The 18,956-nt window shown below is 38.2% G+C and overlaps 1 protein-coding gene across 1 annotated transcript in view; it reads right to left on the bottom strand.

Annotated features, from left to right (window-relative positions):
• LOC122787328 (nuclear receptor ROR-beta-like) overlaps nt 1–18,956 on the bottom strand; it is a 236,934-nt gene that overhangs the window by 40,561 nt on the left and 177,417 nt on the right. Inside the window, exons 7-9 of the mRNA XM_044053974.1 lie at nt 14,384–14,491; nt 8,186–8,296; nt 676–788 (exon numbers count right to left, since the gene is read on the bottom strand). Coding sequence (XP_043909909.1) covers nt 676–788; nt 8,186–8,296; nt 14,384–14,491 — 332 coding nt within the window. The remainder of the gene's footprint in view (nt 1–675; nt 789–8,185; nt 8,297–14,383; nt 14,492–18,956) is intronic.

Genomic DNA, 18,956 nt, shown 5'->3' with positions numbered 1-18,956 from the left:
TCAAGTTTTAACTGCACAAAATTAAAAAATGAATAATAATAACTTGGCACTACTGCTTGAAACTTATTAATAACAGTGGCAGTCTGCACGTAAGTGATATACAAAATGACAGGCATGCTTATAACTTCGACAGTGTCAGTCTTCTCTGAATTTACAAACCATCAAACTTCTCTTTGACACCTGAAGCTACTGGTTGCTCTAACTCCACTTGCTAAGAAAATGCAAACATTTAATTCGTAATTTTGTGTCACTCTTCCCATGCTCCACCCAATGAGCACCAGTACAGTCGATCTATTCTTTGATGTCCCCCCTTTCCAGAAAATTATGCTTTCCTCCACCTTGTTTGCATTTTTGAAATGGCTGCATGTTTCATTTTTCTCCTTCTACAGCTACATATTTAGGTTCCTGAGGCTTTTATATTGGTCTGTATACAAATCATGCACCAAGTCCTCATGCTTTGACCTACATCAACAGTTGGACGCAATACTCAAGGCACGGTAACTCACTGGTGCCCTGACCTAGTGAAAAATGAAGGGAAGGAGCTTGGATCCTAATACAAAAGTAAAAAGTATAACCTTGTTAGAAAATCACAGAGAAAGACTTCTACTGTCTTCAGCTGTGATGCTCATGAAAAACTTGCAGAAACACTAGGAATGGGAGGGTGTGCCATCTTACCTTAGATAACTTATCTTCACTTGAACAGTTTTCGTGTGTTAGGTGTTGAAGAGCTAAGTACACCTTCTCCTGCAGTTGCTCCACCTTCTTGGGCTCCATCAGCCAAGGACGATCTATCAAAAAGGAAGAACAATATCACATATGAAAATAACTACCTCACCCCAGCCTGGCTCTGCAGGTTCGTGGAAAACCCTTATCTTGTAAAACAGAATTCTACCATACTGACTGTGCAGCACAATTTAATGTTTTTGCTATCATTTTTTAGCTAACAGGTAAAAACATGCAATAATCCCCCATTTTCCCTTTCTCCCAACCTGTGTTTCGATGTAGTCCTGTTTGCTTATTCTCAGCATTTTCATCTGTGCCTGTCATTTAACATACACGTATTTATTTTATGTATTTGTTTGTTAACCAATTAAGAGAATTGGTCCTTCTCAGACTTCTTTCAGAAACGACATAGGCTGCAAGGGTAAATGCAATATATACGGATAATTCAGCGTAGCCAGTCAAACAGAGTATGTTTTGGGAGGGAGGATGTCAAAGTACTCGGGAAGAAAAAAACACACACAGACACAGGAAGAACATGTAAACTCCACACAAAGTGACTACAAGTCAAGCCTCAATTGTATTGTTTATTTAATAGAGAGGTTTCCTACACAACAACTCCCACTCCTCATCTTCCTAACTTTCTCACTTAACTTCCTTGAGTCAGCACTCCAAAGTGGACCTTCTAAGCATGAAGCTGACCCATCACCAGCAAGATCAAATTGAGTTTGACACTGAATACCCAATTTATAAAGGAAGCTTTGCATAGCAAAAGGATTGTATGTTTCTATTCAAGAATCATCAGAGCACCTGTGTTTACTGTTCTTCCTGCTTCATCTTGGAGGCACACAGTCATGCAGAAAACACATTAATGTGCACTCTTTCCTAGTCTATAGCCTCCATTAAAAAATACAGTTCTCTGACTTATGATGGTCAATGACATCATCTCTATTGAATACATACGTAGATACACACACACACACACACACATATATTTGGATATAAACATATATATATATATATATATATATATATATTATATATATATATATATATATTTATATTTATTTACATTTTGTTGACTGGGTTGGCCTCAATGGGAAAATTCTCACTTTCAGAGGGGACAAGAGATTGAAGATAAACAAAAGAAAATGCAAGTAGAGCTTAAATGTAATATACAATTCTATAAATATGCAATTCTATAATTTTAGAAATTGCAAAAATGTTGAGGTGTAGACCGGAATTAAAAGCTCAGTGAATCAGCTAATAAAAAAATGATATGGGACACATAGTACATCACATGTTTTGGAAACGATACATCAGAGGTAATAGAGATGTCATACAATAGAAATGGAGATTTGTACATGAGGGTAAAGCATAGCATAAGATGTGGAGATTTAGAAATAGGAAGCAGCAGAGAATGAGTGTGTTATACAATGGAAGTACTGATTGCAGCATAGTCTATGTCACCTGTTTGAGTTCACACACACACACACACACACACACACACACACACACACACACACACACACACACACACACACACACACACACACACACCTCTCTATATAGGCATGTATGCATGTATTTACTTATTTTAATTAATTACATTTATTAACCAGTGTAATGTACTGATTCAAGTGTACAATTCCAGTCAGTATCTGGGTAACAAGCACAATGGTACAATGGTATATTGCACAAAAAACTGAGCATGCATACTTAAAGAACAAAGCTTAATTTCAGTTTACAGGAATCACTTGCAAGTGACATAGTACAGCAATAACCCATGGCTGGGTGTGGGTAATGCTGGATTTACCCATGGTTAGCGTGTTTTGGTCACAAGAGCGAAGTGCAAATGACCAACCAGCCAACTGTGGGTAAATCCAGCATTACCCACACCTAGCCATGGGTTATTGCTATTACACTTATTTTTCTTAAAATAATGTCTTTGTATAATGGAGCTGGGTGTTCTTCTGCATTGTTTCCAGATTTTGCCCTGTGATGATGTACTGCATGCATAAGGGACTTATGTTCAGAGGCTTACCCAGTACATCACTGCTTTAGAAAGCAAGCAATGGAGAAAGGATGATCTATGTTGCTATTTTTTTGAAAAAAAAAATGTAACCTCTGGACAGTTTAGAGGTACAAGAGAGACAGGGAGAAAATACAAGGAAAATCAGGTATGTTTGTTTAGTTTGCAGAACATACCTGATTTTCCTTGCATTCTTCTCTGCTCTCATATGTACCTCTCGACCTTTTATTTGAAGAAATGTGGACAAAGCATGAATAAAAAAGGGAGAATAATTGTGCATTGCCTGAGGAAACAAAAGTCTGAAACTGAAATGCCTGTCATTATTTAGTGACTTCATTCCTCAGTGATTTGCTGGAAAACCACAATTTTCATGAGGAACAAGGTCACTAAATAATGACACGCTTTTTAGTTTCAGACTCTTTCCTTCAGACTAATGCTTGTCTATGACAAAGTCTGGCCACTTGGTGATACTTCAGTGGCCGGACTTTTGCTGTTGGTATATGCTCGATTTACAACGGGCACATTGGTTGGGGTGACTAATCAGCATGTTCTTTTTTTTTTTTTTTTTTTTAAATATTAATGGCCAATCATTGTATAATTGCAAATAAAAAACACTGTCTTAGGAGGAGATAATGATATCTATGTACACGACAGACTGTACACGTGGGAGCTTGACTAACTGCCTCATAGGATTCAAATCATGGTTAAAAATATACAATAAATACTGGCAACGTGTATGAGAGACAGCTGTTGTATAGATAAGGTATATGATGGTTACTGGGTAAAAACATGAAGATACTAAATATCAGTCATTTAAACTAGCATAAAAGAGTTGTAAGGTTTAGTTGCAGGATTAAAAATTGTTTGATCCTTTGGTCCCTCACTGTCTTACATCCTCCTGCCTCCCATTTTCTAGTGGGACTGTCATGTAAGGCCTACAAGGATTGAGTTTTTTAAATATAAGGATCAGAAGGAAATTTACGCAATGTTGGGAGAGTAGAACTATTTATATATCAGTTTACAGACACATACACACGTGCGCACACACATGCACATATACTCTCACAAACTGCAAGAGGTAACTTGATCTCACATTTGATGTGAGACAATAAAAATTGTGGAATTTACTGCTGTCTCTTGTGCAGATGATCCCCCTACAACATGCAATATTATGCCTGGGACACCTGCATGTAGCATTATGTGTTAATCATCCAGGTGGTTGCTTTGGAAACCCAGTACAGTCATCAGTCACTTCAGAATTTTCTAGCATTAAACAATATAAAGTAAATCCATCAAAAACTAGGGATACTTTATAGAGCCAGAAACGTTTTCATGAACGCAACTAAAGCTACACTTGCTGCTACTTACCTCCTCCTCCCCACATTTCTTTATGGTGCTTCCATCCTCACTAACATTTAGATACCACAAAAGTCAAAACTAGAACAATACCATAACAAAATTGTTAAATTTGTAGTAAATATCCCTTTTATAACCCACCACTGATTACCACTAAAAGGCCTACACTGGTTAGAACTACCCATCAACTAACATACACACAGCTTCTTACCACCTGTAGAATTATCCAGAATCACTCTGCTTATCCAGCATTAAACAAGAGTCTACACAGCTATGTTCCTAGTTGGTTATTATGATATAATGGCTAAAAATTCCCGTCTGTCCACAAAACAATCACATCTGCTGGACATTGTCTGTATTTGTACCATGTTGCTAGGGCCTGGAAATCCTTACCTGTATCCATCAGGCCAATACCCTCCCTCCCATCCTTCAAAACTACTATGAAAGACTTCCTAACCAAAGGTTGGCTCTGTTTTTGCTCAACACCAGGATAAACTTTATCCCTAAATGGGAACAAATACCTATTCAAACCTTACATCTCCTTACTCTCCCTTCTTCACTTACTTCCTTATGTCTATCAATTTCTGTCCTGTACCTTTATCTCTCTAAATATGCCATAAGCCTACTTTTCTCTCACTTCATATTGCAGTCCCTGTTTGTATTATACTAACTTAATTTCTCTATAAATTGGCTAAAATTTCTCTAACCATTAAATCAGTGTGATATAACTTGTATCGATTATTAAACAATGTTTTCATATTATATCTAATTTGGTATAATTATTTAAACTGTACTTGTTTTTGTATTATTTTTAAAGTCTGTAAAATTATTGTTCTTATAATGTTTTGTAATACTTTGGAGCTTTTCTCTCTGGGCCTCCACTGAAAACAGATTCCTTCCCAGTCGGAATTTCCTGTAATGAAACGTCAATAAATATATAAATAAATACAGATTAGAAAAGCTGACCAGTGATGAGAACTGGGTTATGATTTTTAGCCCTAACTGTAGCATCTAAGGATCTGCAGTTCATTGTGAAAGTTGGCTGGAGGAATGGCATCACTTCTGTGCTAAGAATAAAGAACAGAGAATGCAGAAATGGGAAACGTTTATCAACTTACTCCTGCTATATATTTTGAGAGTTTAAGACAGTAAGACTGTACTGGAAACTTCTATGGTTCTTTAAAAGTTTTGGTTTCCTAAGCATGATTAGTTGGCAGTAATTGTTTTTGCATGATTGGTTGAATGCGTGTCTTACTATTACCTAATTATGGCCATAAAAATTTACCTTTGTTCCACTTGGGAAAGGGCAGTGGTTCAATTTTTTATCAGGAGATGAGAACGTTATGGCATTCCTTTATGTTTGGACGTGGCTGTTGACTAAAGTATATTTGTTGCTGTGTGGCAGCATCAGTTATTAACCTGCACCATTTGTGCTGTATTGTTTTATAATATTATAACATTATTTTAATCACAATCTAATTTGTTTTCTTTTTTTTTTGCTAGAATGTTTTGTAAATCATTGCATACTTGCAGTTATTTAAGTGATCATATTAACTGTTTAAACTGTTTAAATGGCATTTTCTTTTGTAAGTGTTCAGATAATAAACATTTTGCAATGCCTTCTCATTAGTATTCACAAATATGCAGGCTGAATGGCTGTCCATTGCAAATCAAGTACATACCCAACAAAAAAAGGCCACCTGCTGAAGTACCATTGAGTGCCCAGACTTTTATAATGGCATATGCTGGAGAGGACAGAGCAAAATACAAGAAAAATGTGGTACTTTATGCAAAACTATAGAAACAGAAATGTACCCGATTTCCCTTGTAATTCTTCACTGTCCCTCCTAAAATCTCATCAGACTGTTGTATGTTGTCTGAACTGCCTGAATCTTCACAGAATGTCAAAATATTTTTGCCTCATAGGTTTGGTCTTTTCCTCATAAAAAAAAGTATTTTCTGGCAAGTCACTGAGAACTGAAGTCAGTAATAATGACAGATATTTGAGGTTTCGACTTCATATCCTTCAGAAATACACTAACACAAAACCTCTCCTTCAAGCAACTTTCTAACTTTATAAGACTAATAAAATCTGTCCCTAATTTTGGACCTTTGTTCTCCTCATTATGTTAAGCTTTGTGCAGGTTTCTTGCATTAAGCCTGGTAGGAAGGAATTAAAAAATATATCGAGTGACACTCTCTTTTCTTCGTTGCTTTTCTTGAGCAGCACTAATGCATTGTGCAAGCATGGGAATGCAAGTCCCATATGCAGTGCAGTACATCGGCAAAGGTGGAAGAACATGGAGGAACGCTACAGCTCAGTTACACAAAGACATTACTTATCAAAGTTAACCAATTTCTTTCTTAAATAATCTCATTGTATAATATCGCTAACCCACACCCGAGTGTGAGTAATGCTGGATTTACCCACGGTTGGCATTGTTTGATCAGTCACACTTCACCTTCATGATCAAACAACACCAACTCTGGGTAAATCCAGACCCGAAGTTGAACTGTGTCCTTTCTCTTTACCTCTCCCTCCTAAATGCTTTCTGCATAAGGCATTCAGTTAAACACCAACAGGTAACTGTACAAAATGTCCATTTTAACACACACAGTTTTCCGTGACTTTTTCGGGGGGGGGGTGATTATCCTGCACTTGCTTTTCTTTTTCTGGCAGACACAACAGTATTCATTATATCTTGACAAATTCCCCCACAACATTCCTTTATGTCAAAGCCAGGGAGAAAGCACCATCCTACCTTCAAGACAATACCCTAGTGTGAACTACATTTCAAGCAGCAGTCCTTTTCAGAAAGAGGTGTAGAAGTGGACAAAACCTATAAAATCTCTCTCTTCCCACTCCTCTTTCTCCAGTCTCAATACCACTGTAAACGGATAAATAAAAGAAGAGGGCATGAAAACAAATGGGCACTATCATGCATAATGGTTCATAGATAATTAGTAAGCACATGATCCAGGAGACCAATGGGGAGCCTAGCCCAATTTCCCAATTGCCAGACTGTCTCCATAATACAGAGGGAATAATCCATGACTATGATCCAGGTGATCATGGTTCAACTAGCTGCCCTGGCACTGCAGCAGCTAGGCAGACAGAGGAAGGACTGAAAGGGTGTGGCCTGCTTATCTCTCCCAGAGGGGGCTTACATGTGCATGGAGGACCACTGAGTATCTCCCTGGCAGAGACTGGAGAGACCACTGCCTGTCCTGCAGGGGAGGTTCAAGGCTGCTTGGAGGAAATGTCTCTTGCTGAAGTTAGGGACATCCTCCTTAGTCAGTCCACTGCATACCCCTTCCTGGCACCTTACTAGATGCATGTATGGACAAGACCAGGAGCAAAATCTGAAGAAAAAAAAATCTAACTACCTCTGATTGCTGCCTTGATGACATGTCTCAGCTGTCTCTTGCTGAATGATGGGGAAAAAATGGGCTGACTGACAAAAATGGAGTTCAGTGGTTGGCAGGCAGTAGGGACAAAAATGCAAAATAGATAGAGGACTGAATACATAAATTAATAAATAATTGAGTCTGAATGAAGCAAATCCTGGACTACAAGAAGCAGCTTGTCAACACTTAATAGCCTTAACCCTCTGTGCCAGCTACTACACAGAATTAATTCAAATACCCACTCTGGGAAAAGAACCCATAGTCTTTTCATTTTCCAGCATCAAAGGCAGGTATGTATCTGTTCAGCCATTGGCACTAATATATACCTGATGTTCTTCCCAGAATTCTCTTCTATCTACAGGCCTTCAGCTGTCAACAAACAACCTGATATGCTTCTATTTTCCAGACCATTCCTATTACATCTGGCCTTGACAACTTAAAAAAAAATTCAGTCATTCCTAAACCATGGTTACTGATGTGGCAAATTATAAGGTGCCTAGCAACTTTGCCATGCAATCTCCAAGGCTGACCTAAATCCATTTCATGTTATGTAGCACCATAACATGCCAGAGGAACAAAAATGTCTGCCAGCAGAATAACCCATCAATATCACAAAACGATCACCAAACACATATCTATAATATAAGTTAAATAAATAAGCAGTCCCACCTGGAGAAAGCAGAACAAGGGCGGTGAACAAAGCAATCTCTTCTTCTGACAGCTGTAGTCGACACAGGCTCCGCTGAAGTTCAAATATCGCACTAATCAAATCATCACATCCTGGGGGGAATGGACAATTTAGTTTACAATTCAGGTGCATGCCGTTTTAATAAAGCAACAATACTATCACGATCAACATCACTTTATTTCTCTAGTTTCTTAAGATCCAGTCAGAGTGCTTTGCAGTACTGCATAAACTGGACAGAATACACCGTGCATTATGCACAACCACTCTATCAGAACAGCCAAGCAAACAGCAACCCTGGGATACTTAAGTACATCAGCAACTACCAGTGTGCATCAATGGTGCTATTACCTCATGTTTTGCAGCCTGTATTTAAACTGACTCCTATGGAGCTGGAACTCCAGCAGGGAATGGGGAACAGGGATACAGGAGTAACTACCTTTTCTAGTGCAAGGGAGAGAAATAAGAAGGACATTTTTGTAAGTTACCTAAACACTAAAAAAAGTCCACTGACTGTGGCCTAACCTACATGAGTGCTGGACAGCAGAGATTACTGTTTGGTCTCTGAAATCAGCACACTCCACAATACATTTCAAAACAAAACAAACAAAAAAAAAGAACCTGGAAATGCCAACTGACTTTCAATGACTACCATACACTGCAGGCCCCGCATCAGTTAACCAGTCCCCTCTTCAGACATGGTTTGGCTGTTAGGTCAAGATGCTCTCTCTTGCAATGCTACACAGGGCAGTTCACTACAGCCACAAGAGATGACACTTCTTTTTGGTGGACGGTAAATGTGAAACGGCATTAAAAATGCAGGACAAACAGGAGGAAGTACAGCTCTCTTTTCCCTGGAATCAAATGTTTGCAATACTTGAAAATAGTTGTCAGTAATAAGCACAAGACAATGACGACTTCTGGGTAGAATTAAAAATTAAGCACCTTATTGGAGAACCGCCATGCTACTACACAAACAGGACATATGGGTACAACAATAAGGATCTACTTTGACAGTGAGTCTGTAAGTTAGGGAGAGTTGGCACAGGAGTCAGAAGGCACAAGCATACCCCAGGGAGAGCTGACAGAGGAGTCAGAAGGCACAAGCATGCCCCAGGGAGAGCTGGCAGAGGAATCAGAGGCACAAGCATGCCCCAGGAAGAGCTGGCAGAGGAATCGGAAGGCACAACCATGCCCCAGAATGCTGTGCATTTGCCTAGGGGCAGTTGGACTGTTGCATTATCACACCCCTTAAAAGCTTGTACATCAACACAGAACTAGTAAGTAGGTAGGTAGGTATCTCAATATGAAAGCAACACAAATGAATATATGCACCATGTCCAGTACAGGGAAGTATTGTTCTCAGTGGACAAAATTGATTAGATGAAGATGTCCTTGAAATACCTCTCCAACCAGATCTGGACTGGCCAAATGAAATTCTATGTGGGTGTGTAACTGGCTACTCTTGTGAGGGCAAGAATACAATAAGAAGGCAGGTATACATACTGTACATAAGGGAAATGTGAGGTAAGTAGCACACAGTTGTTAATCTAGTGTGAGGTAATGAGTCCACAGATGTCTGTAATAGTACTTTGGACTGGATGAGCAGGTGCTGTTCACATTCTGGAATCAGGAGTGATACAGTCGTACACAAAGCCTCCCCATACTTTGGAGTGCAGGTGACATAGTCATGCACAAGGGCAACCACAATCCCTGATGGAATAAAAAACTCTGTTTCAAGCTAGAAAGAAAGCATTTCAAAACTTGCTCCAACTCTAGTAAAATGTTTTTACTAGTGGTCTCTCTGCAGCTCCCTGACATAAGGGTGGGGGGGATGCATTACTAGTACTTCTTTTAACACCAACTCTGAGGTTCATGTACCTTAGACTATGGGCACTACTACTATGAGATACTGTAACTTCAAATTCAGAATACATTATTCCACGTTCACCAAGACAGCTTTGTAAATGCAAGTACTGCAAATACAAGCCTTACATTTACAACAGCCATCCACACACAAGCAACACACAAAATATGTGACCTAGCAACCTTAACCTCAACATTTCATGGAAAAGAATACTATTGCACAGCAAGTCACTTGTACCACTACAAAACAGAAGCATCCCTCAGTCCTTCTTTATACTCTGGTTCGATTTCTCTGAGTCTTTTGGGTTTCTAATACCATGACAGGAATGGACTGCATTCCTAAGTCAAAGTATGATTAAAGTTCATGAAATTAGCATTGTTTCAACGTTTGTTGTTAGACAAAAGTGTTCTTTGCGGCACCTTGAATGTGCCCAGAATTTACTCCTTCTGCAATTCATATGGAGTTACACGTACTGGTAACATATCTAAATAAGATTGTAAATTCTTTTTTATGAGACCCATTGCTTCTATTACTATTGGAAGTGTCTGGATATCCTTCTTCCACATAACCCTTGTTTTGCAATGCAAATCCTTGTACTTTCTGACTTTGTGTCTCTCTGTATGTAAGACACTGTAATCACTGGGTATTCAATAATGTAATCACTTTCAATTATCAATGGTACTTTTGTCTTTTTTCATGCACTAGTATATCTCTTTTTCTTGCATCTGTTTTTTGAAATGTTGGTAATGGGTGATTTATCATTCTCTATAATGCTTTGTATCTCCCGTTTCCAATGCTTCTCAGCTACTTCAATATTATAATGTTTGCAAAATCCCCAGTGCAACAGTCTTTCCACATTATGTTTTTCAGTATACAGGCCTCTGCCATTAGAGTACCATACCCAGCAACAAGATGTGCTACTGTTTCCAGTTCTGTTTTATAGAACCTGCATTTGTCTGTTTCTCCCACATCCTTAATGGACTTTGTGTAGTCCACTATCCTAGGCTGCCAATAGTAACCTTTTATCTTTTGGTTTAAATTCACCTCTCCTTAACCATTCCTGTATCAGATCCTGATCGATAGGAGGTTTTCAAGGAATTTTCTGTACTTGCAACTATATTTTATGCCTTTTCCACATTTCTTACCTTCTCATCAGATCCTTCTCCTTATATTATGTCTTTTGTTATTTGGCACATTCAGTTGCTGTTTGACTTTTGTCTGTTGCCAGTTTGGTTTCCATTCCTGCCTGACATCAATATGCTTCTACTAAACTAAGCAGGGAAGTCAACTTAGACTTGCTCTCTTCATCTTTTAAAACTTTCACTATATCTGAAACTGATGAGGTCTGCAGGTATATATATATACACATATATATATATATATATATATATATATATATATATATATATACACACACACACACACACACACACACACACACACATGCAGTTCCATGATTGTAGCTATATACATGTAATCAGTTTTGAGGAGGCCTATATCTCTTTCACAATGAAGAATATATAATCTTGGTATACTCTGATTTTTATGTATCGTTTGATAAGCATAAAGCATTTTTCTAGTTTTCCTGTCCAGCTGATCCAATACCTTTTGGGGTCAGTCAATCACCCCTAAACTGTAAGTTAGAACAGGAAGAGCAGATTGGGTCAGACCTACTTTCAGTATTAATTTTAGTCTTCTAAAATATTCTTTACTGAGTTTTGTTCGCATTTGTTCATTTTATTGTCAATCCTTCATCAATTCCCAAATATTCATACACTCCCACCTGCTCAAGTTCCTTTATATCACACTCCTGACCCAGACTCATATTTTCTTTGTGTTGCAGCTTTCCTGCTTTGAATTTTACTTTTTCACATTTATCAAAACCAAATGACATTTTTATATCATCTGTGAAAGTTATAACCACTTTCAGTTGTGCTTTCAGCTCATCTGATGATTTGTACAGTTTTAAATTATCCACAAAAAGTAGATGAGAAGTCTTAACATTTTTTTTCTGGGAGTCAAATTGTAACCATAACCTAATCTATTAAGTAGACAGCTTAACTGATTAAGGACAAGACAAAAGAGCAACAGTGACAAAGAGTTACCCTGGAATATCTCCCTTTGGACTTTTATCCCTGGCATAATAATTTGTCCTCTATCACAGCTTAGCTGCAAAGTGGTTTGACACTGTTTCATGGTCTCTGTAATGTAATTGATCAATGTAGGGTGTATCTTATACATCCATAAGCACTCCTTTATCAATGAATGTGGGATGCTGTCAAATGTTTTTTGTACTCTATCCATGCCATACTTAGATTCTTCCCCTTTTTACAATTTTCCATTACGACTATATGATCCTTTGTTCCATATGACTTTCTTTTCTTACCCTTTTGTTCTACTGACATGACTGAGTTTTCTTCTAAACGAGGTATAAACTCTATCGGCATCAATTTCAGTGTATAGTTTATACATCGTTGGAAGGCAAGCTATTGGTCTACAGTTTTTAGGATCTCTTGTAGGTTCACTCTTAACGAGTATACCTTTTCCTGTTGTTAACCAGGTTGGTGTCTGCTTGGGGTGCACACATAAGTAGTTCTTACTCAGTGCTAAATCTTGGTGAAAAAATTTTAATACTTTTAGCTAGAAATTAGGTAGTGCATCTAGGTCTGGGGTTTTCCATTTAGGAGCTTTTCTTAATTTTGTTTCAAATTCTCTGTCTGTTACTTCATCCTATTTCATATCTTGTACATTTCAACATTTTACTGTTTCTTTTACTTCTTCTATTCATTCAGCATCTTTATAATGTCCACAGGGTCTTCATAGATATTTCTCCATAATGTGTCTATTCCTTCTTTTTTGGTAGTGTTTTTATTCCTTTTGGTTTATTTCCCAATTCTCTACAGAATTTTTTTGGGTCATCAATGAACTGCTTATTTTGTCCTTTTCCTTTACATTTATCTGCATATCTTCTAAGTTTTTTCTGCCTGTGTTGATATCTTTAGTTTATTAATTGCAATAGCGCACAATCCTGGTCTGTTCTAATAATATGCATTGTTTTTATCATGTCTACCTTCCTAAGTACATTGGCTGATCTGTTCCCTCATCTGCACTCTAACAGTGACACTGCTTGTCTCAGTTGCTTTATAGTTTTCTCTATTTGATACTTCCAAGACGACATTTGATTTCTTCCCTTCCTTTCCAGTACTGCCCTGTATCTTTGTGGTAAGACTTTATCTGTTATTAATTTAGCTGCACAGTAATACATCCTAGTTACTTCTGTTATGTCACATGAATTTCTGTTAATAGTCTTGATTACTGTGTTCATTTAATGTATCTGACTTCTAATATTTTGGGTGTCATTGACTTTCTGTAATCTATCAATTTTAAAATGTCTACCCATCTCTATGAAATCAAGCAACTCTTCCCTTAGATCATTTTCTTCTACACTGAGGGCACAGTCTTTGTTCTCCGTTTCCTGCGGGTATTCTAAAGAAAGTTCTAGAACTCCTGTGAAATATTCTCTTAAGCTGCATCCCATGTCATCCTTTGAGCTTTCATATGGGAAACCATTTCCTGTTCCTTCCCTTGCTGTGCAACTCCAAATGAACTTTTGTACTGGTTTCCTACTGCGGGCTCCAGAGTATTTTTATGTGGCAACTGATCAGATGCTTCTCATTTCTCGTTTCTTCTTCATTTGGGGGCTCACTGTTCCATCATGCTGTGACTCTGTAATAATGGGTAACTCATGGAAGATCAGAGGACGGCAGGGCTACCACAGGGCAGTAGAGAAAGCAATACACTTGTTTCCAAACTACATGCAAGAGACACGTAATTCTGAGACTACCTTTTAACCAGAGTAGTATCTGCTATTACTCATAACCTGGGGAAACAATAACTACTAAGGGGTTAGGATGCAGGGAGAAAGTCCCCTGCATGACAGATGTTGTGGGGCTTTATCACTAAAAGAAAGTGATAATCAAACATTTTTCAGTGCCATTAACAGGTTTTGGCATTCTATGAATCACAGTTCTGTTTTTATCAACTACAGTAGATCTAGAAAGAGGTAGACTGAGCAGAAGAGCTGCTGGCAGCAAAATACGACAGCATAAAAACGGAAGTAATGTGTCTTCCTGAAATAGTCTATCACTGCACCTATGAAACACTTAAAAAGCAACAGGACTTGAGCAATACTTTTCATTCTTCAAGGGACTCTAAACAGTGGCTCACTGAGGCAGAAACAACACAACTTCCTGTCTAGGAGATAATTTAAATTTAACTATATAATTAGAGGTAAATTAAATTAAGGCCTACTTACCAAGGGCTTTGAACATCTGCATGCTGCCATACTTTCCTTCAAAGAACACGGTATTATTAAGTGGATTGAATGCTCTACACATTCGAACCAGCAGCACTTCTAGACAACCTAATGCATGGAGAGATAAGGCAGGGTTCATATAAAAGGAAAGCACTAAAGAACAAGTACAAAAAACAATGGGCTCAATGTACCAGATGGATCAGCATAGTAAGTATTACAGGCTAAAACAGTGTGAATGGCAATAACAGAAGAAGAAAAAATAAGCTGAAAAATAAATTGATTATAGACAGTTTTTAGTTTGTTGTACAAACATGCTTTTTCTTTTGAACATTACTCATTCGTTGATCCATTCATATGTGGTACTGTTTACATCCTATTCAGTGGCACAGCTGGTAAGGAATCTACCAACAAATGACTTCTGTAAGGCATGGAACCAGCCATGCATAGGACACCAGTCCATCGCAGGGCATATACGCACACATACACACCCCTGCAATTTAAAGTAGCAGTAACTTACTTTTCAGTATACCTTTGACATGTAAGAGAAAACCAGACATCCCAGCAGTAAACCACACAGAAAATGGAGGACATGCAAACTTCATAAAGAACTGAAATGGAGAACAAATTTATCTGAGGTAGTAACACTAACCACTCCATCATGGTCCTTTGCTGCCCCAGTAATGGAGGTCTAGGTAATAGAGATGCTCTCTTTAAACTGCCCATCACAATCAATTCTGTGGAAGCACACTTTCTGGGCTAGATGCATCAGGAATACATTTCCACATGTAAGTGGGATGCAAAGACATGAGCAGTGAAACAGCAAACAGTATAGATGCCAACAGTTGGAAATTCATAATCAATTTGTTTCATTAAAATTATATGAGTACAACTACATAAAAAGTACATCTAGAATGTATTTTTAATTTAAGATATTAAACAAACCTAATATCAAGTTAGTACTACAGTTAAAGATGCACACTTCCAAATTAGTTTTCTTTCTGACTTCTGACTACTGGGAAGCATGTATCTCAACATACAATGAAATGACTGTATACTTTGCATATGTTACACTTCCATAATAGTAGGGGATACAGTACCTTTAATTGGGTTCATTTTCAATTAGACTTGGTTATTCAAACCTAAATGAATGGGCTCAAAAAACAGCAAAGTATCTTCTGATGCAGGGGGCTTGACTGCTGAAACTCTTTACTTCTTGTAACTACTTCCAAGGTTGCATAACTTCAAAGTAAGTTAAAACGCTATTATTTTTGAGGCTTGTTAACTGAATCCCAATCACATACTTATGTCTCACTGACATGGGACCTGATTAATCAAATAAATACTGTTAGTAGTTTATTTCTCTTACTATCATAGGGTACTGCATGCATTTATTTAATGCAATTAGTTGCAATATCACAAAACATAATATTACAATGAAAGCTGTTTCTTAGACAATAAGGCAGTATGCATGGCACATAACTGGGTCAGGTCTGCAGGCAAAACCCAAAGTTTAATAACTTTTTATGACATAACAGGCCTCTGCTTCATATACATCCTGGCATTGTAAAACACCAAGATAAGTGGGATTCCCAACACTCACTCAGCAGGAAGCTACTGAGTTGCTGCAGACACACTTTTGCACAGTTGTGATATTTGGCTGGAGTGCACGTCCTCCTTGGATCAAACTTGTGCTCTTGAGTTCCTGTGCTTGGCAAAAGAGTACTTAACCTTGCCCAAAATAATGTTCCTGTGGCAGGACTTTCACGGATCCCTCCTTTTTGAGGGTGAGCTCACCGTAACCTTTCCCATCCATTCCTCGCTGACAGGCCCTTACTGTGCATGGCAGCTAGCCAAACCCAAGTTGTCTGGGGCACAGTCAGCCCTTCACGGATTATTAGTAAGGGGCAGCATAACTAGGTAGGACTATGAAACTATCTATTCAACCTATATAAATGGTCTTTAGCATCTGTCATGTTTGCAACAATTAGGCAGTGAAGGGAGGGTCCCATTTTAGTAGAGAACACAGTCCATTCACCTAGGCTACATTTACAAAAAAAAACTGCTGACGAATTTTTCCTTCTCTTATTATGTCAGCTGTTCTTATGATTGCAAACCCAGTTCAAGGAGTATTTTACATTTTGATAGGGAACAAATAAACTGCCAGCAGATGGTGCAACAGAGAAGCATTAAGATGGGGGTTACAGAAAGCAAAAACTGGAAGCAGATTCTACTGAATATCTGAAATCACAACCAAATCTAAGAAATATCCAAGGGAAGAACAGGGGTCACTCTATGACCCAGTACTGTTACTAATGAATGGCTGGAGATCTCACTTCTCTTACTTGCAGATATCTTTTGCTTCAGACTTTCAGAGTTTACTCTTTCATTAACAATGAATGGTCCCTACAACACAGAGTTGGACCCAGTCTTGCTATTTCTCAGTCACTGTTTCAATGCCATGGTACAAAGTTTTGTGGACACAGCATCCCAGCCTCAAATGATAGTATAAACATAGCTGGCTTCAGGTTCAGCCTTTATCTGTTCACACTAAGTTACTAATTATTGAGTTCTGACAGCTGCTACAGAAGGCTTACGTGTACACAGGTCACAGAGGATAAGAAAACACTTCATATTTGTCTTGCTTTTCTAATATATTATATTCTGGCGAGTAAAGAAAACAGAAATTCAAAAGCAAAATAATATATGCCACAGTCAGCATGCTCACTTCTTACACACGACCTGGTATACTGTCACCTGTGATTTGTTAAGGCAAATTATGTACTTGTTTAACAAAGAAGATAAACATTTTCTCTTGTTAATGAGCACAGGTGTTTGCCTTATTTTCGTATGGTATGGTTTCTTCACACAGACTAGAACTGTTACAATGCATTTGCATTTATGTTGCATTGTACTATATTATTACAAAACCTTGACTAAACACACTAAGCCACATTACACCTGCTAAAGGAGCCACATTATACCCACTAACCAAGCCACATTACACCTCCTAACCAAGCCACATTACACCTCTTAATCAGTTCAAATTACATCTACTAACCAATCCACATTACATCTGCTAACCAAATCACACTACAACTATTAATTCACAAAATCCAGTGTGTGGTTCTAGATACAGAACAGTTTTCAGTGCTATCCACTCTACAGAAGCCCACTCAATCAGGCCATGTTCAGTGAACAGGGCAATCAGCTAACAAATGGCAAGGGCGCTGCACCTGTAACCAAACCTTGGGGTGTATTATATTACTAGCCCATGGGTGCCTATGCAGACTCCATGGCTTGACCAAAAGCACAAAATGGGCAGTGAAGGATTGAAAGATATCCATTTGCTGTTAGTCTACTCTGTGTCAATAATGTATTCCTTTAATTTATCCCTAAAATAAGCAATAAGATGGAACAGCATACTAATGCAGATTAAAAGCCTTCAAAAAATGCAAAGTTCCTGTGGTGCTGCTGTTTCGGCCAAAAGAGCAGAGAATTCCACAAAATATGAAAAACAAGAGCATGTTTATCACAATAGTAAATAAATCTGCTACCCTTATGATTCTTACATGGTAAGAAAACAGAATGGTCAAAGCAATGATGGAGTGTAAATTTGAAAATTTTCCAAGTAACTTGGTCTTTCGTTATGAAGGACTTAATGAATTTAAATATTACTAAAATGAGCAAAAGTGGTACAGTTACCTTATGATTCAGTCTCATTTTGTTACAAAAAAAAAACAATTGAATTTACCCAATTGCTGTGAATGGACAGACTGCTGTGGAGGTATTTCATTTAGCCTTTGCTTGGCAAATGCGTTGGGGTTAAGGTTACATACTTACACAGAGCTCACAAGGCTTGGAGTAAACTGTTATTTAAACAAGTTTTTCTATTTATTATGAGGCTGTATGTTAAATTAGTATATCTGGAGAAAAGAGATATACATGGGGGGATATTGATACTAGAAGTATTGGAGGGGCATAAAGTCCCCATAATGGGGAGTAGAGGAGGAACACAGCCTGTAAAAAGACATTGAAAGTTTTTGTTTTTATCTTTATTGTATGTTTAGATATTGTGTGTTATGACTGAGGGATTTGCCATTAGTGTGAATAGTTGACAGATCATTAGCAATTAATTTGGTCTTGACAAAACAAAACTCAATGAATCATCTTCTATGGCCTACACAGTTATGGACAAAATGAAGCTTGATAAGCCACTCCTGTGGCATAGCAGGATAAAGTCCTGATTACAAACCAATTGACCCAGGTTCAATTAGTGGATGGCAACTGACAGAGTGGCAGGGAGGGAAGGATACACCCATCCCGGATGGAAGGGTGTTCATCACTGATGCTCCCTTAGGGAAGGCATGGTTCAAAGAGGGGGTTGCCTTTGAACATATGCAATGAGCGTGGGAGGTGGGGCAGGGAAGAGAGTAGGGCATGCACAGAACTCCCCCAGGAGGAAGCAAAGATGGCGAAGTCCTCAGGATACCCTTGGCATCTATGACTGGCCCCACTGTTATCAGAACAAGTCCAGTGGGTGGAGAAGACAAGCTGGTAGACCCAACACAGATGT

Source organism: Protopterus annectens, chromosome 13.part0, assembly GCF_019279795.1.
Source record: "Protopterus annectens isolate FY-2018-M chromosome 13.part0, PAN1.0, whole genome shotgun sequence".
Taxonomy (NCBI): domain Eukaryota; kingdom Metazoa; phylum Chordata; order Ceratodontiformes; family Protopteridae; genus Protopterus; species Protopterus annectens.
This window is presented reverse-complemented; position numbering and strand designations above follow the sequence as displayed.